Source organism: Ictalurus furcatus, chromosome 7, assembly GCF_023375685.1.
Source record: "Ictalurus furcatus strain D&B chromosome 7, Billie_1.0, whole genome shotgun sequence".
Lineage (NCBI taxonomy): Eukaryota > Metazoa > Chordata > Actinopteri > Siluriformes > Ictaluridae > Ictalurus > Ictalurus furcatus.
Genome location: NC_071261.1, coordinates 29,715,061 through 29,741,020, shown reverse-complemented (window position 1 = coordinate 29,741,020; position 25,960 = coordinate 29,715,061). Strand labels below are relative to the sequence as shown.

General features: G+C 43.9%; 1 protein-coding gene across 1 annotated transcript; it reads left to right on the top strand.

Moving 5' to 3' along the window:
* The first annotated feature begins 2,396 nt into the window (after window positions 1-2,396).
* Window positions 2,397-5,274, top strand: LOC128610416 (lactose-binding lectin l-2-like). Its single transcript, XM_053629723.1, has 7 exons — window positions 2,397-2,567; window positions 2,859-2,882; window positions 2,975-3,001; window positions 3,958-4,073; window positions 4,654-4,788; window positions 4,936-5,044; window positions 5,173-5,274. The coding sequence occupies exons 1-7, from the start codon at window positions 2,507-2,509 to the stop codon at window positions 5,241-5,243; spliced, it is 543 nt and encodes a 180-aa protein (XP_053485698.1). The 5' UTR covers window positions 2,397-2,506; the 3' UTR covers window positions 5,244-5,274.
* The last annotated feature ends 20,686 nt before the right edge of the window (window positions 5,275-25,960 follow it).

Here is a 25,960-nt window from a genome sequence, read left to right as displayed (position 1 = left end):
GGCCAATGAAACAACAGCTGACGACAGAAACATTGTGAGAGCTGTGAAGAAAACCCAAAAACAACAGTCAGTGACATCACCAACAACCTCCAAATGGCAAGGGTGAAAGTCTGCTCCATTGTTCCTGAATCCACTGTTCAAAGAAGACTTCGAGAGTAGAAATATACAATCAAAAGATGAAAAGGAGATGAAAGAAGTTCACTTTCAGTTCTTTATACAGTGGCAAGAAAAAGTATGTGAACCTTTTCAAATTTCATGGTTTTCTGCATAAATTTGTCATAAAATGTGATCTGAACTTCATCCAAGTCAAGGGTATTGACAAATATAATGTGCCTAAAATAATAACACAAAAAAATTCTGATCTTTCATGTCTTTATTGAACACACTCATTCAACATTCAAAATGGCAGTGGAAAAAGTAAGTGAACCCTTAGAATTAATAACTGGTTGAGGAGGAATTTTAGCCCATTGTTCCTGGCAGAACTGCTTTAGCTCGGTCATATTCTTTGGACGTCTCATGTGTCTGGCTCTCTTCAAGTCATTCCATAGCATCTCTATTGGGTTGAGGTCTGGGCTCTGACTTGTCCACTCCAAAAAGTGGATTTTGTTTTTCTGAAGCCATTCTGTTGTGGACTTGCTCCGGTGTTTTGGGTCATTATCCTGTTGCATCACCCAACTTCTACACAGTTTCAGCTGACATACAGACGTTCTCACATTATCCTGAAAAATTGTCTGATATATTCGGGAATTCATCTCCAGCTCAATGATTGCAAGGTGGCCAGGCCCTGATGCAGCAAAGCAGGCCCAAATCATGATGTTTCCTCCACCATACTTTACGGTTGGGATGATGTTTTCATGATGATATGCCAGGCCCTTTCTACGCCAGATGTAGTGCTGTGTGGTCTTTCCAAATAGTTCAATCTTAGTTTCATCAGTCCACAAAACATGTTGCCAATACTGCTGTGGAGTGTCAGTGTGCTCTTTTGCAAACTTCAGGCGTGCAACAATGTTCTTTTCAGTAAGCAGTGGCTTCCTTCATGGTGTCCTGCCGTAGATACCCTGCTTGTTCAATGTTTTACGTATTGTAGACTCATGAACAGAGATGTTAGCCAGTTCCAATGATGCCTTCAAATTTTCGGCTGTCATTCGGGGTTGTTTCTTTACATCACTGATGAGTCTTCGTTGTGCTCTTGGTGTCATTTTGACTGTGCACCCACTTCTTGGTAGAGTAGCAACAGTCCCAAAGTGTCTCCATTTGTAAAATGTTTGCCTAACTGTAGACTGGTGAATTTCAAAAGTCTTTGAAATCACTTTGTAACCCTTGCCAGCTTTATGTAAATCAACAATTCTTGATCGTAGATCTTCTGAAAGCTCTTTCTGGCGAGGCATGCCTCACATAAGTGTGTGCTTCTTGTGCAGCGCAAACTCCAAAAGTTTGAGGGGTTTTTATCAGTCAAAGTAGCTGTAGTCCACACCTCCAAACTCATTTTCTTAATGAGACTCTAGGTGTACTAAAACCTGACTTTTTTGAGGTCATAAACTCAAGGGTTCGCATACTTTTTCCACAAGCACTATGAGTTTTTTTGGTTGTTCTCAATAAAGACATGAAAGATCAGAATTTTTTTTTGTGTTATTATTTTAGACACATTATATTTGTCAATACCCTTGACTTAGATGAAGATCAGATCACATTTTATGACAAATTTATTCAGAAAACCATGAAATTCCAAAAGGTTCACATACTTTTTGTTGCAACTGTAGAGTCTTGAGTCTTGCACCACAAGATGCAAACCATTCATCAGCAGTAAGAATCGGAAAATCAGATTGGAATTCACAATGAAATACAACAATTGAGCGTCCAAATACTCCATCCATCCATATTCTATACAGCTTTATCCTTTTCAGGGTTATGGGAAAACCTGGAGCCTATCCCAGGGAGCATCGGGCACGAGGTGGGGTACACCCTAGACAGGGTGCCAATCATATACACATTCACACACCCATTCATACCGTCCAAATACTTTTTTGTCTAATTATGACCAATATATCTATTCTAATGCAGTGAGATTCGCATGTGCATGTGTCCAAATATTTAAGTGTCCAAATACTTTTGGTTGCACTGTATGGTTGTAGCTTTGCCTCATATTATATTCTTCATCTTTAATCCATGCAGTCTGAATGTAACCTTGAAGGTGTTCAATCATGTACAAGTCCAAACATTTCCATATCACCATGTTCTTGTCCTATCATCTTTATATATGCAATAATTATTAACTCAAGTTCAAATGGTTATCATGATGAAAAAATGATGTTATTATTCTTTGGAAACATGACGTTTCTATCAGCATCACTATATAAGCATCGCCGCTTGCCTCAGCGTGTTACACCAAGCAAGAAGACACTCCTGATTAAATGTAAGTGGAATTTTGTTGAGGTACGACATACACCTTTTTTTTATTACATTAAAACAAACATGCTTTACCTGCAGTGCAGAAAAATCCAGAACTATGGCTCATCAGACTGAAGTGATGTTGCTTCTTATTCTCGCCACAGCAGCAACAGTCTTTGGTAAGATTCTTCCCTGTTAATCAGGATATGTAAACAACTAAAATGATACACTTGCAGAAGTATGGGCACTGCAGAAAATGTAGGTGATAGTATAGTTATAATACAGCTGTTTGCTTTTCTTTTTGCTTGTTTAACAAAATATCATATTATTAGTGAAAATATGACTTGTTTCCTATGCTGGGATTATAGCCACCTGAATGCCTTTGAAGATCAGAATTTGTCATCTGTACGTATAAGAAATGTAGAGAAAGTTATTTACCAAAATGATGACTTTACCCATTTTATTTTTAGCTGATGTGGTGAATCCTCAGACAGGTAAAATTAAAATTAAAGCTTGAAAATCATCAGTAGATTAGTCATGTCTGACCACCAGCACTGACATTTCTCTGTCTTTTTCTGGTTTCTAGCGGCTGATTTTGATCAGATCGTGAAAGGTAATCAAAATACCTGCACAGATCAGCATGCTATTAAGAATCCCTCATTAGTACCATCTTTACCGATTTTTTAAAAAATGATTATTTCCTATTACACAAGTTATAAACATACAAGGCCACTGAGGTAACATTGTGGTTATTTTTTAATAAGGTGTGACCACAAGTTAACGTATTAAAGGTGCAATAGTTAATTTTTTATTCCTTACAAATTCCATGTACAAATAACCTTGAAGTAAGTAAATAAATGAATGAAACCCCAATGGGTTAAGTAATGGCCTTAGCAAACGTGTATAAAGTCACTGTTTGGAAAAACAAGTTCCTGTCTGGAATACCTGCTTGTGTTTGGATGTCACTCATTTTATAGACACTCTAGTCCATGGGCCACTGTAGATTCTTGGGGTGGAGCTTTGTAAACATGAGTGGGACTCATTCAAATTTCTAACCTAATGCAGGCCATGATTTAACATATCAAGGCCACGAGTTAATTCCATGTGGCCACAAATTAAGACCATGAATGAATATATTTTGGCCAACCTTTAATACATAAAGGTATCTCATGGATACAAATTATGTTGATGTTGTTGTTATGTTATGTGGTCTGCAGTTAATTATTTGGTGGGAATGAATGAAAACATATTTAAGAATATGATTAATCTGACACAGGTTAATAGTAGATCGTTTTGACAACACCAGTGACTCCAGTATGTCTTTACGCTCCATTCCAAGATTGAAGAAAAGGTTAACATCTCCATGTTTGGTTTCCAGTGACTAAAATGGTGTAATTCAATTGGTTTCTCTGTTCTAAGCTTGCTACAAGTAAAGTATTTAATGGTTATCTAATAGATCTCCCAGGCTTGTCACATCTTGTTAAAATATAACCATCATCAGCTCAGTAGCTCCATTTCAAACAATTTATTGACAAGTTTTTTTTTCTTTCTTTAATGCTAATGAGTCAGAATCCAAAGAACGTCGTGTAGACAGCAAATGTTCCACATGCTGTCCAAATGGCTGGGTGAAATATGAGAGACGTTGCTTCTTGTATCAGACCAAAATGGACTGGGCTTCTGCTGAGGTTCAATTCATTTCATTAAACCTGTATTCACATTTGTCTTTACAGAAGAGTGAGAAATGTTATGAAATGCTTATTTATTAGTACATGAGTGGTGGAATGGGTATTATATACACATAATACACATCTTTTATATCCTGGTTTCAATGCTAGTTCATGTCAGTAGTTTTGAATATAACTAGAACAAATGACATAAAAAAGTGGACTCCCTCAGCACAATTTTTTAAACAGTCTATGTAAAAATTAGGCCCATTATTAAGATGTGTTCAATAGTATTCATGGAGCATGATTCTTTTTTTGTTTTTGTTTTTTTTTTGTTGTTGTTTTTGTAATTTTCTGAACTTAAAATTGGCAACTGATATTATTTCTAGGAATAATACCATTGCTACTGGTAGGCTATGGATTGGCAATGATCCACCAAAATAAAATTTTAAAAAGCCTCCTGTTTTAGCATATAAAATTACAATTATTCATGAAAACTCATTTATAAAGAACCAAGGAGGCTTCCTTACAATATGCATAACTGTGGATAATAACTGCATTAATGAACATGCAGTAATGCTACAACTGTTTCTTTTTCTAGAAACGCTGTCTAGATCTCGGTGCACACTTGGTCTCAATACACAGCGAAAAAGAACATCAACTGGTTAAGGCCGTTATCCGTGCTCATGACCCCCAGGAGAATCCAACATGGATCGGCCTCAATGCCTGTCAGAAGGTTCGCTAAGAATCAAACACTCCCTGATATCATTCAAATATGTGAGCAGGGAATCATATAACTGTATAGTGCTTGATTTACTGACTTATACATGGTCAAATGAAGAAACTCCAAATTTGATGTTCTTTCCACTGTTCATCCTTTCAGAAACATTACTTTTTTTGGTCTGATGGCACCAAATTGACTTTCACCCAGTGGAGTCCAAATGAACCCAATTTTGCTCTTGGAGAGTGCTGTGCACATACAAACTGGGGTTGTGAGTAGAAGCTTCCTTATGTAACTGTGTTTAGAATCTATCTTTTATAACTTTGGTATGGTGATTCATTTTTAATTCAGTTGTCATGCCATGTATAATATATATCTATCTTTCTTCTTTGTCCGCAGCTGATAAGAAATGGAATGACATGCAATGTTATTCGAACAATGCCTTTGTGTGTGCCAAGAGTATTTACTGAAATGCTCCCAGCTATAATACAATGTCAGAAAGGCTTTCCTTGTCACAAATGGATATCCAAAATATAATTTTCTGACAACTTACCTTAATTAGAGCAGTAAAAAAAATGTAAAAAAAAAATAATAAAATAAAATTATTTCATTAATGGGTAACGTTTTGGTGTCGTTCTTAATGCACTCTCAGAACAATAAATACATCTAGCTCATGCACTGATCCTGCACGTAGGATCACACAATAAATGGTTTCCTCTTCAAGAAAAGCTCCAAAAAGTATACTTTCATCGCAACCTTCCAAAGAACCCTTAAGGCACTGGTTCTCAACATGGGTTCTAGGGACACTAGGGGTCTGAGAAGTATAATATTTTATAATATGTATATAGCCAGATACTGTACTGAAGTGTCCCTGAAATTTATTTAGCATTTAAAGGGCTGCATTAAATTTGAGGTCTAAACTACTTCGAGATGTGCCTTGCTTATGAGATGCACTGATCTGCTAGTTACCGGTCTGCCAAAAAATGTTAACATGGCTAACAATAAATGACAGGAAACTAATTAACTGTTCCTTGAGAAGAAAATCTTGGGCTAGCTTTCTGAAGCAGTGAAGCATTCCTCCCAACTGTTCTGAAAAAAGTGTGCATTTTGCATTTGTTTTTATACAGAATGGTATGAATAATAACAAACTACAGCTAAAATTGCTGTTTTTTTTTTGGGGGGGGGGGGGGACCCAGATGCAACAGAATTAATGAATGACATAAAAAATAAGTCTAAAATAAGTATTTTAAAATCAGCATATATGTGTTCTGGTTAACTGATCAATTTAGCTAAACAGGGCGGCTGTGGCTCAGGTGGTAGAGCGGGTTGTTCACTAATCGTAGGGTTGGTGGTTCGATTCCCGGCCCACGTGACTCCACATGCCGAAGTGTCCTTGGGCAAGACACTGAACCCCAAGTTGCTCCCAATGGCAAGTTAGCGCCTTGCGTGGCAGCTCTGCTACCATTGGTGTGTGTGTGAATGAGTGTGAATGAGTGTGAATGAGTGTGAATGAGACGCAGTGTAAAGCGATTTGGATAAAAGCGCTATATAAGTGCGCCAATTACCATTTACCAGTAAAAAGCCAGCTCATCCACAGCCCTATCCATTAAGCACCATTATGCCAGAGCCATATCTCCCTGCAATTATCACCTGGTTTCCCACAGAAGTTAAGTGGGGTTGATCTTGGCCAATACCTGGAGGGGAGGCCTTCTGGGGAAAACTAAGGTTGCTGGTTTAAGTGGTATTAGTGAGGCCAGCAGGGGGTGCTCACCCTGTGGTCTGTGTGGTGCCTGATGCCCCTGTAAAGTAACAGGGACGCTATAATTTAAAAACAGCATCGTTTCCCAGTTGAGATGTTAAACCATCTGATCTCCTGTGTCTAGAAAAGTGCTATATAAATGTAGCTGTAACTTTAAGCACAGTTTATATAGTAAGGAGACATTTTCAAGCAATTGGGCTTTGGCTAATTATAAGCCATTATGTCATAATCTTATAACAGGGGTGTCCAAAACTACAGCACTACTTCACCCGTCCCTTCACTTGTTGTCATCTATAAATCTCATTTCAGTTAAACTTAGGCATCTTACCAAGCACAGTTTGTTTCAGTTGTCCACATCACAGGAAACATCTGCCTAGTTTTATATCAGAAGCTTGTTTTTTTTTGTTGTTTTTGTTTTTTAAATCATTTGTGAATGATAATGCATGATACTTCAACCAACAAAAGAGAATTTGTAACTCTTTGGGAATGTTTTTTGGGATAAATCTCACACTAGTAAACAGCTCAAGAAGACCTTGTACAATTATAAACAATAACTAGCACATGGAAATAGGAGTGTAACGATACACAAAACTTAATACACAGTTTTTGTTTGCAGGAAGATTAAGCATCGCCTGAATATGAATCTTAGTTTTCCATGTGATATTGATTAAAACAATCAACATTATAAAAGTAAAAGCACTGAAACTGAACAATGTGAGCTGTTCAGACTGTATTGAGCAGTGTATAACAAAAAAAAAAGCTGTGCTTTACATTTAAACTAAACGTGGCTAATTAAACATTAGCCTTTCAGTCTTTCACTGGTGTGATTCTAAAGGAGGCATGGCTGAAGCACATAGTCTATATCTTCCCTTTAACCCAGATGGAATCAGGTGAGAAAGGGTGCCTAAATGCAGTAGACATGTGTGTTTTACAAGTGTTTGTGATTTTGTCTAGTTTAGCCTCACATCAAACAATAGAAGATGATATGCAATCATTTTACACCCGTAATAAAAATCACTGTATATAGAAAAAACCCTTCGACCAAACGTTTCTGTTAACTGGTGATCAGTCCTGCACAATGGGTTGGAGAAATGTTGGCCCATTCCTCCTTATACAACTGCTTCAACTCAGTGATGTTGGTGGGCTTCCTTGCACAAACTGCTCTTTTTAGGTCCTTCCACTGCATGTGACTTGCAGCATGACCCAGTTACGGTTAAGCTTCATTTCACTGAAAGATACCATGACATTCTCCAAGAATTTGCAGAATTTATAGTTAACAGCGAGCCTTGAGGAACCGAGGCAGCAAAGCAGCCCTGAACCATGATACTGCCACCCCCATACTTCATGGTTGAGATGGTCGACTCATGAATTTTGACATTACTCATTGCAACAGTGGCCTGTAGGTCCTTCAATGTTAATTTGGTTCTCCTTATCTAGTTCTAGATCCAATCACATATCAGGTCAAGGTTATGCAGACATACAGAAAATTGTAAAGGGTTCACAAACTTTCTAGCAGCACTGTATACTGCTCATGATTAGACTAAAAAGTATTCGGACACTTAAGCCTGTCCTGGTTGTCACAGTTAATCCATAGTGAATGTGATGAACTACACCATGTGGTGATTCCACAGGATAATTGTGAATAAAATCAAGAAAAAAAACAGGTGAGAAACAGATTGCTTCAGACGTCAATGAGAACTGCCAGAAACAATAAGAACACAAACTATTCAAAACAGGATCAACGAGCATGGGTACAGAGGGAAAGTAATGCTGTGGAAACCATTCATGAGCCTCAAGAATAATAAATTAAGGGTGAAATTTGCAAAAGAACATGTACAGAAAGACAGCAGGTTCTGAGAACTGTCTTATTTTCAGATTAATCCAAATTGAACTTGGATGGATCTGATGGTAGAGAGTTTGTGTGGAGAAATCCAGGAGAAGAATTCCACCCAAACTGCACTATGGGTATTTATAAACATGGAGGTGGCTGAGGTTGTTTTTCCTACAGTGGTGCTGAACTTGTGTTCAGTGATGGCATCATGAACTCAGAAGTGCACAGAGACATTTTGGATGCAAATTTCAAATGATTAAGCTACAGAAGTGGATACGTCAGCAGGGTAACGATCCAAAACACCTTTTGAAAAAACTTCCCACAGCCCTGACCTAAACCCTATAGAGCATCTATGGGTGCAGAGGAGAAGAAATTGTCTATTGCTGATGCTCTGGTGTGAATGAGCTGAAAGTTTTGTTGGTTGAAATGTGGAGGAATCGTCCATTAAACTGTTACAGAAACTGGATAATTCCATGCCCAGACATTGTCAAGACCTTGTGTGAAACAAATATGGCAAACTAAATCCCACAACATTGTATCTGTGATGTTTAATGAAGTCACTACTGAGTGTACACATAGTTTTTCATCTAATTATGACCAGTATATGTATTCTTTTTATAGTCTTAAACATAATCTGTTTTTTTTTTTTTTTTTTTTTTTTTTGGGGGGGGGGGGGGGATATTTTTGCTTGAAAAGGTTGCTTGTGATATCTTTCTTTAAAATAAATGCCACTTGGTTTGACATGCTGTTTTCTAATGCAGTGAAATTCATGCATTTTTAAGTGTGGCTTAAGTGTCCACTGTACAGTTGAAGTTTTGCCTCAGTATACTTTTTGACTTTAATCCATGCGGTCTGAATATACAGCAGCAGTAACATTAAATGTGTTAAATCATTTACATGTCCAAACATTTCCAACTCAACATGTAATCTGTCAACCATAATATTACCATGTCCTTGAATTTTCACAGAACATTTTATAATGAAATAATTGTTTACTCAGTTGAGATGATGTAGTGTGTTACATCAAGCAAGAACTGTTTTGGAGTGCAGTGATTTTCTCCTTGTAACCCTGCCATGCACACCATTGTTGTTCAGTGTTCTCCTGATGGTGGACTCACGAACATTACCATTAGCCAATGTGACAGAGGCCTTTAATTGGTAAATGGTCTGCACTTATATAGCGCTTTTATCCAAAGCGCTTTACACTGTGTCTCATTCACCCATTCACACACACACACACACACCAATGGTAGCAGAGCAAGATGCTAGCTTGCCATCGGGAGCAACTTGGGGTTCAGTGTCTTGCCCAAGGACACTTCGGCATGTGGAGTCACGTGGGCCGGGAATCGAACCGCCAACCCTACGATTAGTGGACAACCCGCTCTACCACCTGAACCACAGCCGCCACTGATTGCTAAGAAGTTACCCTGGGTTCCTTTGTGACCTCATAGACTTTTACACGTTGTTGTGGATAAAAATGGCATGAAATAAACACGAGGGAGACCAAGTATGATTAACATGTAAGTTTATTGAGGTTCACAAAATAAGTATGAACAGCATGTAATTTTATTGAAAATTCACAGGACTGGTGGGAGTATAATCCTGAGGGGAGCGGTAGGGAGAAAACGGGTGATAAAAGGGGGGGTGTCCTGGGAACGTGGGATAGCTGGCCGAGGTGTAATGAGGAGAGTACTCGGGACTGGCAGGTGAGAAGAGGGAAGAATGGTCAGAGCCCAGATCAGAGAAGGTGACATCATCCTCAGACTGAAAGCTGGAGGGAGGGTCAGATAGAGGGTCTGTCTGTGTAGAGGCATCAATACACACATTCGCAGGGCAGATTCTGTATCTGAGAGGTGGGGGGAACCCCGCATTTCCATTTCCAGAGGGGGTGCGAAGAACGTCAAGTAACACTGTGATAGGTCCCGTTTTTCTCGGATAGGCCCAGTTGGCCACTACCTTGTACAAATGGGTCCTTGCTCTCCCTTGCGCTGTCCTCATCAGTCCTGGCTCATGTCCTCGTAGACCCTCCTGGTCTCGCTGGTGTCGCTGCTGTCGCTGCTCATTGTCTCCCGTCACATGGTCTCGATCACCACCCCCCGTTGAGGGGGTAACACCTCACCCTTAACAATGTACTGGCCGGAAAAGGAGGCGGAGGACATCACCATCCGTCGTGCGCAGAGGATCACACAGCAGGCCACCAGACCCAAAAGGAGAAGGAGGGCGAGCAGGGACACTCCCAAGCGGGTCAGGGCAGCAGTCCACTCTCCAGAAAGAAACCAGGAGAGCCACGGCGGAAGGCGGAAGGCGGAGGCTAGACCCAAAGCCGGAGTTAGCCACTTGCTCCACTTGGAGGGCCTGTAGTTGACCCAGGACCTTGGAGAGAGCTCCCTCAGCACCAGTGTGCAAAGGGATCGCAGCACAGCACTTGGGACCAATCATTGCACAGACACCCTCCTCAGGGGCACGCATCTGGTCCAGGACAAAACGGTTCTGAGCAGCCATAAGTGAGGTGGCATGGAGCTGACCACGGACCAGTCCGAAAGCACTCACAGAGTAGTTAATGAAGCGTTGCTCATTGTACCACATGTAATTAATTCAAGCCACGTTGCGCTTGATCTGCACGGCCAGGAGCAAAATAGACGCCACACCGCTGCCAACGGCCTCCATGGCTCTGTAGCGAGCGGGAACACCAACGGGGATGCCCCCAAAGTCTAGATGGATGGTCTCATCAGTGGCCCAGTCAGAATAGCTCGCTGCACCAGCGTCATGGACATACTGAGTCCACAGGGCCATGTCGCGGCGTTAACGGGACCGGCCGGATGACGGTTGGTCAGCCACCAGCAAAACTCAGGTCTTACCATCCAACCTAACCGGGGCACAGCACCCCTGCCATTCCACAGGCAAAGTCTGGCGTACACGTTGGCGCCCACAAAACCAGAAAACATCCGCAAGGGGAAGGGTACCAGCACTAAGATCAGGTAGGGGAATCGTCACACTCACAGAGCCGGCGGTGCATGGAGATGAATCATGGACAGAGAGGGTCTCAATTTGCAGATCGTTAGCGAACAGGGAGACATTACATCGGGCAGACACGTTCCCCACAGGATACACGCCAACAGAGGAGCAGAGGCAAATGGGAAAGAACAAGGGCAGAGACGGTTGAACGAGGACAAATGTCGACACTTGAGTGGAAACAGGGCGAAACAGGCATGAGGAGCTTGCATTGTACATCCATGATGGGCCAAAGTCAACAGAAAGGGCCCCAAGAAGGCACACAATAGGACACAAAAAATCAACAGAATAGGGGGTGGTGAGGCATTCCATGAGGTTCCCCATATTCAGCATAAAATGGGGGGTGGGGCTACGATCATGACATACAAGACACGAGCGATCCGTCACAGATCGAGCAGTATGGAACATCCATGCCAGATACATGTTACTCTGCTCCTCCGCAAGCGAGGTGTTATCGGTGGAGATTGAATAGCGTTGCAATTTCATTAAATTATGTGCGATAGGGGTTGACATCGGGGCAATAAGGAGGGGGTGGAGAGCCCGGGATGCGAAAGGTGAACCTGTACTACCATGGTAAGAACACGCCGTAGCCGAGCAAAGGAACGGTAGCCACAGGGGGCCAATAGTGGGCATCTCAAAGGAGCACCTACTTGTCCGTGCCACACCAGTAATCCTAAGATGTCCCACGCGAATCTACGCTGATCGAGCTCGGGAGAAAGTGAATGAGGCCAAATGGGGACTTCTCCCAATCAGGGACTCTTCATGGGCGAGTCTAAGGAGAGCTAACGCGCACATCGAGCTACGTGAACCCACATTTAAAGCAAGGGCTAGTCCAGGACCGAACATGCCTAATACGGGGCTAGGGGGCTGTGTGGGAAGTAGCAGCCACCCGTGGGCGAAGCGTGCTATAGGAATCCAGGGTATTATTGAAGGTATGAATAGTCCTTCTGAACATCGGGTTGTAGAAAAAGAAAAAGAATGCTATTAGCCCTGCTGCAAAAATCACCCTACCCCCGTATGGGCTACTACTCTGCGGAGCCCGTGCCACCGGTCCCCTCCGGAACCGGTGGTAGGGGAGTGTGCAAGGATTCATGCGGAGACTGAAGCTCAGGAGGTAAGCTCAACTGTGCTTCAAGGGACTGCAGCGTATCCAAGTCAATTATGCTCAGAGGCAAAGCGGGGTCGTCAAGGTCCTGACAGAGAGTGGCAAGCATGGACAGAAAAGCCTCCTCCGAGGGGGTTACAAATTCCTGCGGGCCGGTAGCTACGACACCCGTCACTTCTACTCGGGGCGAGAGAACAAGGTCCATATCATAGTAAGGATTTGAGAGAAGCAGAGATCCGGTTGGGCTACTGACATCAGACTGAGACAGTTTATTTAGTTTTTCAACAGCCCGCCGCTTAGTCTGGGCTCGAGTGCCGTGGGCAGGGCTCAGGAATGCATCCGAATCACTGTCACTATCGGTTGACACCACTGCCTCAGTGGGCTGCCTTGTACTGAATAGGCCTGAGGTCCAGGGTTGTTCATTGGTAGTGTCTTGCAGTAGCGGTCCCTTACCTGGTTCGGCACGGCTGCAGTGGTTCAAGTGATACCAGTAATTCCTCCCCTCAACTTTCACAGCCGTGGGGGTTGCAGCAATCACGGTGAAGGGTCCTTCCCAGCTTCCCACGAGGGGGCTCTTCCTCTTGAAGATACGAATGCATACCTGGTCCCCGGGTGCCACTAGACGCATGTCCTCCCGTACCTCGTTCTCTCCATGGGCTGCCTCACGAACCTGTGAATACAAATGTCTATGGATTTGGGTGAGGGTTCGCACATACTCCTGCATTTCGTCCTCCAATTGTGCCAAAGACGGCCCCGTGTATGGACCTTGGGTGAACGCCATGGGCATTGGCAACCCAGTAAGCATTTCATGAGAAGTCAAGTGCGTCATACGATTGGTCTGTGAATGCATCTTCATCAATGCCAGTGGTAAGGCTTGGACCCAGTTTAGGCGAGAGCTCTCGCATATTTTTGCCAGTTTACTTTGTAGGGTACCGTTCACACGTTCCACCATGCCCTGGGATTGAGGATGACATACACAACCTAGCTTATTATCTACCCCCAAGGCAGACGCAACATTGTCGATGACGTTATTCACAAAGTGGGTGCCGTTGTCCGAACTCAGAAAATCTGGAATACCAAGCCGGGGAATGACCTCGCGACATAAAAATTTAGCCGCGGACCTCGCGTCCTACTTGGAAGTCGCAGTTGCCTCCACCCACCTGCTGAAGCGGTCTACTATTACTAGAATGTAGTGCTTCCCTTCTTTCCTGTTGTCTGCTCCCATGTCTACATAATCCATCATTATATGCCGGAAAGGTCCCGTCGGCGGGGGAATATGTCCTAAGGGGGCAGTAAAGTTCTTTCGCACATTGTTCTTGATGCACACATCACATCTGTTCGATGCATAGTTCACCATACTGGCCAGAAATGGGGACCACCATTCCTGACGGATTTTTCGGATAGTTTTGGCCCTATGGGCGTGATCCAAACCATGGGCTTCTTTGATCAAGAGTGGGAGGTAGCAGGCTGAGGCTATACACAACCCTTCTATGCTGCGCCACAACCCAGTACCCGCCTCTTTTTTCGCCCCCCGTTTTATCCACACCGATATTTCGGCCACCCCTGCGGTGTTTTGCAGCTCCACTAAATGGGCCACATTGTCTTCCTGTGGATGCCGCAGCTGACTCTCCCCAGGCTGAGTTAGGGCCATCATCTGCGCAGGCCCTACGGCAGCTTTCTTTGCTGCCTCATCTGCCAGTGCGTTTCCTTTAGTGATAAAGGAATCATCGGTCTTATGTGCCCTGCATTTCACCACAGCTAGTTTTGTGGGCAGTGTCATAGCATATAGTAAATCTGAAATCGCTTCCCCGTGGGTCACGGCGGACCCATCTGCCCGCTGGAATCCCCTCTGAGCCCAGATTGGTCCAAACACATGGCAGACAACATGAGCATAGGGCGAGTCCGTATACACAGTGCAACTGTCATTACGGCCCAACTTACATGCAGCTGTCAACGCCCGTAGTTCAGCTAGCTGGGCCGAGCAGGGCTGGGGAAGGGGAACACTCATCACCACCTCAAACGTCACCGGGTGCATGGGTCGTATATAATGTAACTGGGTGCCCCATGGTCATTGAGGACGCTTTCTGATATGCAAATGCAGCCACTGCCAAAGAATGATAACAGGGTGGCATCCCCTTTTCTACGTTATCGAGAGCCGTGCTGTAATAGGCGATGGCCTGTTTCCCCATGCCTTGTTGTTGTTGAGTTAAGACGGCCGACGCGTACCCCTTTCTTTCGGATACATAATACATAAAGGTGAAACGGTTTGCTATAGTCTGGGTTAGCCAATGCGGGAGCAGTCATTAAGGCCATTTTAATATCTGCGAATGCGGCTAGAGCTTCAGGAGTCCAGACAAGGGGGGCATTTGGCTGTGATTGGTCTGCTGCCTTAATCATGTCCCGTAAAGGTTGAACCCTTAGTGAGAACTCACATATCCAAGGGCGACTGAACCCCACCATTCCTAGAAACGCCAACATCTGCCGCACGGTGGTTGGCTGTGGGGCCTTGTGTATGGCCTCTATATGCTTTGGCGCTATAGTACGGCTTTCTCTCTCTAACACACGACCTAGGTATTCCACTTTTTGTCTACAAAATTGCAACTTTTCTTTACTTACTTTGTGGCCATTTTCGGCCAACATTCTTAGGACCTTTAGCGAGTCGTGCTGGCATTGATCTTTGGACGCACTACAAATCAAAAAGTCGTTGACATACTGCAAGATTGTGCTACGGCATTCCAGGGCTGAAAGGTCTTGAGCCAGTACCTGATTAAATATGGATGGGCTTTCACAGTATCCCTGCGGAAGTCTAGTGTACAGTGAGGGAAAAAAGTATTTGATCCCCTGCTGATTTTGTATGTTTACCCACTGACAAAGAAATGATCAGTCTATAACTTTAATGGTAGATTTATTTGAACAGTGAGAGACAGAATAACAACAAAAAAATCCAGAAAAACGCACATCAAAAATGTTATAAATTGATTTGCATTTTAATGAGGGAAATAAGTATTTGACCCCTCTGCAAAACATGACTTAGTACTTGGTTTAAAAACCCTTGTTGGCAATCACAGAGGTCAGACGTTTCTTGTAGTTGGCCACCAGGTTTGCACACATCTCAGGAGGGATTTTGTCCCACTCCTCTTTGCAGATCTTCTCCAAATCATTAAGGTTTCGAGGCTGACGTTTGGCAACTCGAACCTTCAGCTCTCTCCACAGATTTTCTATGGGATTAAGGTCTGGAGACTGCCTAGGTCACTCCAGGACCTTAATGTGCTTCTTCTTGAGCCACTCCTTTGTTGCCTTGGCCATGTGTTTTGGGTCATTGTCATGCTGGAATATCCATCCACGACCCATTTTCAATGCCCTGTCTGAGGGAAGGAGGTTTTCACCCAAGATTTGACGGTACATGGCCCCGTCCATCGTCCCTTTGATGCGGTGAAGTTGTCCTGTCCCCTTAGCAGAAAAAAAACCCCAAAGCATAATGTTTCCACCTCCATGTTTGACGGTGGGGATGGTGTTCCAGGGGTCATAGGCAGCATTCCTCCTCCTCCAAACACGGCGAGTTGAGTTGATGCCAAAGAGCTCCATTTTGGTCTCATCTGACCTCAACGCTTTCACCCAGTTGTCCTCAGAATCATTCAGATGTTCATTGGCAAACTTCAGACGGGCATGTATATGTGTTTTCTTGAGCAGCGGACCTTGCGCGCGCTGCAGGATTTCAGTCCTTCACGGCGTAGTGTGTTACCAATTGTTTTCTTGGTGACTATGGTCCCAGCTGCCTTGAGATCATTGACAAGATCGTCCCGTGTAGTTCTGGGCTGATTCCTCACTGTTCTCATGATCAATGCAACTCCACGAGGTGAGATCTTGCATGGAACCCCAGGCCGAGGGAGATTGACAGTTCTTTTGTGCTTCTTCCATTTGCGAATAATCGCACCAACTGTTGTCCCCTTCTCACCAAGCTGCTTGGCAATGGTCTTGTAGCCCATTCCAGACTTGTGTAGGTCTACAGTCTTGTCCCTGACATCCTTGGAGAGCTCTTTGTTCTTGGCCATGGTGGAGAGTTTGGAATATGACTGATTGATTGCTTCTGTGGACAGGTGTCTTTTATACAGGTAACAAACTGATATTAGGAGCACTCCCTTTAAGAGTGTGCTCCTAATCTCAGCTCGTTACCTGTATAAAAGACACCTGGGAGCCAGAAATCTTTCTGATTGAGAGGGGGTCAAATACTTTTTTCCCTCATTAAAATGCAAATTAATTTATAAAATTTTTGACATGCGTTTTTCTGGATTTTTTTGTTGTTATTCTGTCTCTCACTGTTCAAATACAACTACCATTAAAATTATAGACTGATCATTTCTTTGTCAGTGGGCAAACGTACAAAATCAGCAGGGGATCAAATACTTTTTTCCCTCACTGTATGTGTACTGCTGCCCTTCATACGTGAAAGCAAACAAATGCTGTGAGTCTGGGTGCAGTGGCACGCTAAAAAATGCTGAGCATAAGTCTATGACAGTATACCATTTGGTCCCTTCTGGAATGTTCGACAATAGGGTGTGTGGGTCTGGCACTACTGGTGTTTCAGGTATCACAATTTGGTTAATAGCATGCAAATCATGTACTAGCCTCCACTTCTCTGAGTCAGGTTTTCTGACTGGAAAAATGGGGGTATTGCACTGACTTCGAGTGGGGATTAGCACTCCGGCCTCTACCAATCCGTGTATTGTGGGCCTTATGCCTTCTCTAGCTTGCGCTGACAACGGATACTGTTTCTGGTAGGGCAACCTTGCCTTCTCTTTTACCTTAATCTGCGCTAGGTCAGCGGATTTAACAAGCCCTACATAGGTCGAATGTTTCGTCCATAGCTGTTCTGGAACAGTTTTCAGTATTTCCTCATTGTCCTGATCTTTTGCTGCCTTAACTGCCATTTGTGAACCACCTCGGTCCGTGCTCGTGCATATGCAGACATTAGTGGCCACGGCAGTGTCACGGCAGTGTCATCTTCCGGTTCAAGGCCTTTGGTGACCATGAGAGTGACATGGGGCGCTGTCCCTTCCAGCTGATACCAGTTTGTGATTCTCTCTGGGAGCTTGATCATAGCCGCCACTCCCTGTGGGCCACTTATTATATCCATGGTTTTAATGTCCATTACTTGTCCCTGTTCCATGTCTTCCCAAAGCTGAGCGTATTCCTGGTCTTGTCCACCATCATCATATTTAATAGTGCAATGTAAAGGGGCCTCCACCTCTGTGCAATCGGGCCGCATGTACTGTAACCATGGTTTCCATTCTGCGTATCTGTGCCAGAGTTCCGAGTTAGATGGATCGGACATCTCCAACCAGTATACCATCCTCACATTATGGGCGGTGCTAGGTGGTTCGTGCAACAGTAGGTATTGTGTGGATATTGATTTAGGGAATGTCACCCAAATCCCAGTCGCCTCGCACTGTATCTGAGCCCCCAGCTTACATCACGTCCCAGTAGGTTAACAGGCGCTCCTGGTGAATATAACAGAGGAGCTTCTATTGTCACGCCATCCAGAGTTAGTTCTTGAGGCTCGGTGAATCATAAGGTCTGTATTTTTCCTGAGAAGCCCATAGTTTGAATTGCCTTACAGGTGAGGGGGAGCTGTGAACCTTCTTTCCCTATGCTTGAGTATGTAGCTCCAGTGTCGATCATAAAGGGCGCTCGCAAGGTGTTTCCGATCGTCACTGTGACAGTTGGCTCTTGTTCCGGGTACAGTGTGGTGACGGACTGCATCAGCTCCCCCCCGGGCTTCTCTAGGCCTCCTCAACTCTGGCTGGGTCCCGGCTCCCCATAGGGGCCATACATGGGGCCACCTGGGGGTACTGGGGGTACTGGCGGTAGCGGTTGCCACTGAGGTGGCATTCCATAGCTCTCCGGCGCTCTCGGTCCAAGCATCTGGCCTCTTCTTTCGGCCCCATCCACGCGGTCTCCCCAAGTTGGTTGTGGGACGCGTGGACAATTTCTCCTGAAGTGGCTAGGGTCGCCGCATCCCCAGCACCCTTCAGCTGCCATATTTGGTCTTTGCAGAACTCGACCCCGTCCGTATCCTCGTCCCCTCCCCCAGGCGGGTGGCATCCCCGGGTACATGGGGGCCCTCATTTGATATATGTAATCCATCTGGGCAGGGTGCAACATAGTAGTTATGTGTGGGACTTGCAGTTGCGGGTGGGCCTGGTATCCACTGGCCAGCAGCAAAGGGTCAGCCTGTGCTGAGGTTGCCGTTTGTGGATGGGGCACCATTAATGCCGCTTGTTTGATGTGTTCTTTCCTCCGTTCCTTCTCTTCCTGTTTAGTCCTGGTCAGTTCGCCAAGCTGTGCCTTACAGAGATGGCTCATTAGGGTTTCAGTGGCATCTTGAGCTTCTTTTTTCAGCTTTCAGTGTTGCTCCACGTGATGGGTCACATGTGCCAGAAATGAAGCCCATTCCATTGCGTCGAGCCCCACCACTTCCTCTAACTTCTGCTGCACCTCCCCAGGGAGAGCCTTCTTCAGCAGCAGTTTGAACAGTCCCACACTTGCCACTGAATCGTCCCACTTGGCGTCCCGTTTCATCCCTCCATTTGTCTTGAAACTCTTGTATGAAGGTTATCACGTTCTCTTCGTCTTTCAGTTTTATATTTTCGAGCTTCCCAGGGTCCATTTTAGCCAGAAACATGCTCCTCACTGCGTCCCATATTTCTTGTCGGTATAGGCCAAACGGGATGGCGTCGGCCTTGGGGTCGTCTATCAAATCCCTGTGTTCTGCCATATCGAAAATCTCTTCAGCCCGTCCCTTGCCCACTGTTTGGCAGAAAATGGCTTTGATATCACCAATCACCAGGTGCTGTCCTGATGTTTTTTCCTCGAACTGTGTAATCCATTTCTGCTCCCCTTCACACATGTTGGGTAGTCGTTGGATCAGGCCAGTTAGGTCCATGAAACTCCAGGGTGCATAATGTAGGGCTTTTCCTTTGACCATGAGGGGTATCTGACCTGGGGGTGGCCCAACCTGATTAAGGCTGAGCTCCAACTGGGAGCGGGAATGCGCTAAGTACGGAGCTGCTGTGATACCAGGTTGGAATCTCACTGGGGGCCTCAGGCTTGCCCTGCTCCGTAGTGCTCTAGCTTCACCAGGCTCCGTCTTCATCGGGTGGGTGGCCCCTGGGTCCTCCTCCTCACTGACGTCCTGTTCAACTTTTCCTTCATCGTCTGTTTCAGTCCCCTCGCTCTCAGTCCCTCCTTGTTTGTCCAGATCCATGTCTGAACTCACTTGCTTCTTCTTCTGCTGGTGGTATATTAGGACCTTTGAGGCCTTACTCAGGCTCTTTACATGTTTTCCTACTGACTGGTTCAGTGCTCTTCTCGACCTCTGTGATTTTGATTCTCCGAAACGGGGCTTGTGCGCATACTTATTTTTCACAGCCGTCGCCATTTGGAATGCTTGACCTGCAAGATTTTTCAATTCATCCATTTTACCCACACCGTATGATATCCCATCCTCCAGCCGTCGAATCCTGCCCTCCAATTCCTTATCCTCCTCGATAGCATATGGGGAGAGCACCACATCCCCCTCTATATGGACCACCCGTCCCTCATTGTCTCTCGGCTCCCCTTTTTCTCCTCCTCTAGTGCGTGGAGGCCCTCATGCTCTGTTTTCACCCTCGTGCCCTCTCCCACTCCTACGACCTTCTTGATTTTCACTGGTCCGATGCTCCTCTTGGTCCTGTATTTCCTCCAGTTTCTTGTCTCTTTGCTTGTGCACCATCGGCTGTGACCCTGGCCTCGGGGTGCTAGTGCTGGTGGGAAACTCCCCGTGCTCCGGCCACCCCGGAGTGTGGGTCCAGTTTTTCATGTACTCCTGTAGTTCCCTGTTCCCTGTGTCCCTCTTTCTTGCCTACATGTGGGAGGTCCAGCTGTGGGCTTTCGCTCTCGACCGGGGTTCTATCCTCATATCCGGCAGCTCCTTCTTCCATTTTGGTAGGTTCTCCAACCTCCCGTATGCGATGCCTCATTCTTTGGTATCCGGTGAATGTTCCCTGAATGTCCACCTTAGTTTCCTTCCATTCATCTTCTCTGTCCTCCAGGTCTTGCATCATGTAGAACCCAGCAGGGGGGCACTTCTGACAGGTCTCACCGGAGGGCGGTACTGCGGGTTATATGGGGGCGGGGGCTTGGACTCCCCCTGCCCCTCCCATGGTGGCGCAGTCCCCCCCCGTCTGTCTCTGTTTCCGCCTCGGCCCGTTCTTTCTGAATAGCCTCTTTTATCTTTTTTTCTAGGCTTGCTTCCCTTTCTTCTTTCTTCCCTACCACCGCCTCTGCTCGTTCTCTCTGCCGTCTATCCTTCTCCTTTTCCTCTGTCCCTGCGTTCACAAACCAGTCCACTATCTTCTCTGTCTTCACACATTTCTCCCTCGCTCTCAAGCCTTTTTTCTGTTCATTCCATACAGCTAATCTCTCTTTCATTATCTGGCACAGCTGTTCATCAAAAATACCTTCCTCGGGCCATTTCCACTCACCACTAGTCTTCTCACTCCATTTTTTACAATAACGCCTAATGTCTTTCTCATCTGTACAGTGTTTGCTAATCACCCTCTCTATCGGGCTCACCCCTTTCTTACACTCGGCCATAACTCTGCTGCAGGTCGTGTCTCACACCTCTCAGCCCTTAGAGTCTTTTGTACATGCCCCCCTCTAAGTCCCCCAAGTTATCCCTCACAGCCAAATGTTTTTCTCCTACCTTGTCCTGCTGTTCTGGCCTGCTTAGACTATCTCGTACCGATTTATGCCTGTTTTCCCCTTCCGTCCGTACTCGGTCCAGCTGCCCTAGGGACTCACATACACTCAGAGTACATACATATCAATGCCGACATGCATTTCATATGACGATTCAATTAATCTTATGATTCTTAAGTCTAAATTCTAGGTGATTCACACAGCTCCACACAACAGGCACTCCGGCAATTCTTACATGTTTACACTGTTCTTGGACATAATATTTACAACATATATTAAATTTTACCCAATTTTGGGGCCTGTACTTCTTTCATTTATCATAAGGTTTTTCGGGAAGGAATACAACAGGGGAAAAATTATATTATTATTATTTGTCATTTGGGGCCTTTAACTAAACAACACATTCATAATTTATGGAATATAAATGAAAGGTCCAAATGGACTGACTCACTCATTTCTCAACAATGGCCTGAAAATGCACACTTTTTTCCCCACCTTCAGTCTTCCTTTTTCCCTGGATCACACAATCTGGGAATATGTTGTTATATATTACAGGTCTAGAAATTCTTATTTACACAACGGGCAATCTGGCAGATGTCTAAAATATTTACAATGTTCTTGAATGCTCCCCAATTTTTAAAACATTCATACAGCAGTTATTGATACCAAAGTAATTATAATACACACAGTCACACCCGACTCACAGAAAGTCTGTACCAGATTCAAAACATTCAATGAAAAAGCAGAAATATCGCACAATGTTCTGTGTTACCCAGCTCAATCTGAAGAGCACACACACATAGTATTGTTTTTTTTCTTTCTTTTTTTTTTTCTTTCACACAGATGGCAGGCCTGCCTGCGCAGATAAGAACAGATAGGAACACACACATACACACACACTGCGGGAGGCCTTTACTCAGACTTGTCTTCAAAACTAAATTATTTATATTTATATTATTACACACACACAATTGTGGTTTCAGAGTATAAAGCACCTTTATGGAGAGGTGTTATTTGCCTGCACAGAGGAGAACACTCTTACTGACACACTCACTTATCCAAAACTAATTTTTGGAGTTTATCACACACACACCAGCTCCTTATGTATGAAGCTTATAGTCATATAGATTAAATGCAACATTCACATTCGTCTCCAAAACTAATTTTCAGAGCTTATCAAACACACATATCTCCTTATGTACAGAGATCATGTTCAGAGCACTAATTAATACATTCTTACCTGTCTCCAAAACTAAGTTTCAGAGCTTATCGCACATGCATGCACGCTCTCACACCACACTCATATTATAAACACACACATTTGTTATTACACATTCATACACCGGGCACGCTGGGTCCATTCCCTGAGTTCCGTGACCCGGACCTGGGCCCAGGATTTACACCCCCACCAATGCAGCCGCCACCTCAAGTGGCCGGTATCTGGGGTTTGAGGCCTCACTTCCACCTGCCTCTATTGCAGCCCTGGAATCTTTCACCAGCGGCATTGCAGGACTTTCACTCACACAACACATATACAATTTCATTAAACAATCTTATGAACCTTATACATAGACCTTATACAATTACAATCTTTTCACACTTCTCTTACCTCTTCTCACTCACTCAAGGTTCTTTTGGAGACCAACTTAGTCTTTCTTCCCACCCCGGGGCTTCCCACTCGTGACAACAGATCACTAAGACAGAGCTTTGAAATAACAGGCGTCTGCAATGCCTTCTTCCTACACGGCCTATCTGTTGCTTAGAGAGTGAAGTCCCACGGGAGAGATTACAGACATATAGATCTTAACCCAGTCCCATCTGGGGTGCCAAATGCTGACTCAAATTTAGCCTATTACCCGAAGACACTTAAAAATTCAACATAGAAGCAAATACTCACATCTGCAAACCCAGTTGGAGATAGAAAAATAAGACACCAGCCGTGAGTGAGCAGAAGCAAGGTTCCAGATTTATTGGTTCCGTTCCACCACATGAGATCCACACTGATGAGAATTCTCAGAAGTGATCTGACACCTGGAGCTGAGGCTCCTTTATTTATACAGTGTTCTACACAAATAATACCATTATTTTTTAGAAAGAGCTTATCAAAAATACCATTCTGTTTTAGAAAGGGCTTATCAAAATTACCAGTATGTTTTGGAAAGAGCCTTTCCCAAACACCATTAGGTTTAGAAGTGGTATGAGACAACACATTTCGGAGAGACCTTGGTCTCACGGTTATCTCGCGGGTGCAACGTGACTCAACTACCCTTATAAATGGCCTCTTGGTTCTCTCTTAAAACTTAAGAGAAACGTCTTGCTCTTGGTTGTGATCTTTGTTGGTCTCCACTCCTGGGGAGAGTAATAATGGTCTTGAATTTCCTCCATTTGTACACAATCTGTCTGAATGTGGATTGGTGGAGTCCAAACTCTTTTTGTGACCTTTTCCAGCCTGATAAGCATCCACAACTCTTTTTCTGAGGTCCTCAGAAATCTCCGTTGTTCATGCTATGATACACTTCCACAAACATGCGTTGTGAAGATCAGACTCTGATAGATCTCTAATCTTTAAATAAAACAGGGTACTCACTCATACCTGATCGTCATTCCATTGACTGAAACACCTGACTCTAATTTCACCTTCAAATTAACTTCTAATCCAAGAGGTTCATATATATGTATATATAGTATAATATGTTTGTCTCATTTGTTTAATTGCGTTCTCTTTGTGTACTTATGTGTGAAAATCTGATGTTGTTTTAGATCATATTTATGCAGGTATATAGAACATTCTAAAGGGTTCACAAACTTTCAAGCACCACTGCAAGTGTTTCAAGGCTACCAATTATGCTAACGTTATATGATCAAAAGTATGTGGACACCTGACCATCACACCCAGCTGCTTTTTGAACAGCCCATTCCAGATTTAGTCCCCTTCACTCTTCTAGGTTTGCTTTCCACTAGATTTTGGAGTGTGGCTGTGGGGATTTGTCCATTCATCCTCAAGAGCATTAGTGAGGTCTGGCACTGATGCCAGTTCATCCCAAAAGTGTTCAGTGGAGAGTGAAGTACGGGCTCTGTGAGGGCCACTTGAGTTCTTCTACTCCAACTTTGGCAAACCATGTCCTCATGGAGCTCGCCTTGTCATGCTGGAACAGGTTTAGGCCCTTTAGTTCCAGTGAAGAAAAACTGTAATGCTACTGCATACAATGACATTCTAGACAGCGGTGTACTTAAACGTCTGTGGCAACAGTTTGGGGATGAACCACATATGGGTGTGATGGTCAGGTGTCCATATACTTTGACCATATAGTGTAGATCTCTACAAATCTTGGCCTCAATATATAATTACTGAATTATATATACTATTTATTAATTGCACATATTTCCATCATTACTGAAGCTGAAGAACATAAAATAAACAGCAAATGTCCATTCATGGCAGATGTTGCTTCGTATATCAGGCCACCCTTATGGACTGGGCTTCAATTCTTTTCAACTGTATTCACATTTGCTGTCTTGATACAAGAATAAAACATTTTATAAAAGTCTTATTTATTAGCATGTCAGTGGTGAAATGGGTATTAAACATATATTTGTATGTAATATAAGGCAATGAGATATAAATGTGATAAATAAGATAAAATGTTGTTAACAGTAATAGCAGGACAGAGAATTAAATCGTTTATATATTAAAATGGATGAATAATTTAGTGTCTTGGTCTACATCTACTATATCTGCTCTATATCTACTTGCATAGATAGTTGATGAAGAAGAAAGTGATTGAAATACATCAGTCTGGGAAGGGTTACAAAGCTATTTCAAAGGCACTGGGACTCCAAAGGACCAAAGTGAGAGCCATTGTCTCCAAATGGGAAAAACTCGGCACAGTAGTGAACCTTCCCAGAAGCGTCCGACCTTCCAAAATTCCTACAAACTATTAACATGCTAGGATATAATTATGTCCTGGCTTCTCCCTCATGGCTTACAAACTCATTACATGCCGGTTTGTATGGCCATGGCACAGAGGTCAAATCATATGATGCTATCTATCTCTGGCCAGTACTTCAGCTGTTTCTTCACTTGTTGCTATCTATGAATCTCATTTCAGTTAGTCTTAGTCATCTTACCAAGAACAGTTTGTTTCTGTTGTTTGATCACATCGGTCTTGAGCAAGCTTCAGTTGGGCCACAGTGTTTTTTGTGGAGAGTAGTGGCTTCCTCCTTGCTATCCTGCCATGCATAATGTTGTTGTTCAGTGTTTGCCTGATGGTGGACTCGTGAACACTGACATCACTCAATGCAAGACTGGCCTGTAGGTTCTTTGATGTTACCCTGGGGTTCTTTGTGATTTCGCATAATATTAATTGCTGTGCCCTTGTTGTGATTTTTGCTGCAGGGCCAATTCTTGACAGAGTGACAGTGGTGCTGAATTTCCTACATCTGTATATCATTGGAGGCCAAACTCTTTAGAGATGGTTTTATAACCTTTTCAAGCCTGATGAGCATCAACAACTCTTTTTCTGAGGTCCTCAGGAATCTCCTTTGATCGAAGCATGGCACACTTCCATAAATCTGTGTGGTAAAGATCAGACCTTGAGACTGAAGACCCTAGGTTATGTTCTTGGAACATGGCAGGGCTTGCTACCCTCACACTTGCATTGAAACAGATGACTTCAATTAACCCTTTAACTTCCCTCATAGTCCTAGAGGTTCACATACTTGTTCTGACAAAGATATTTAA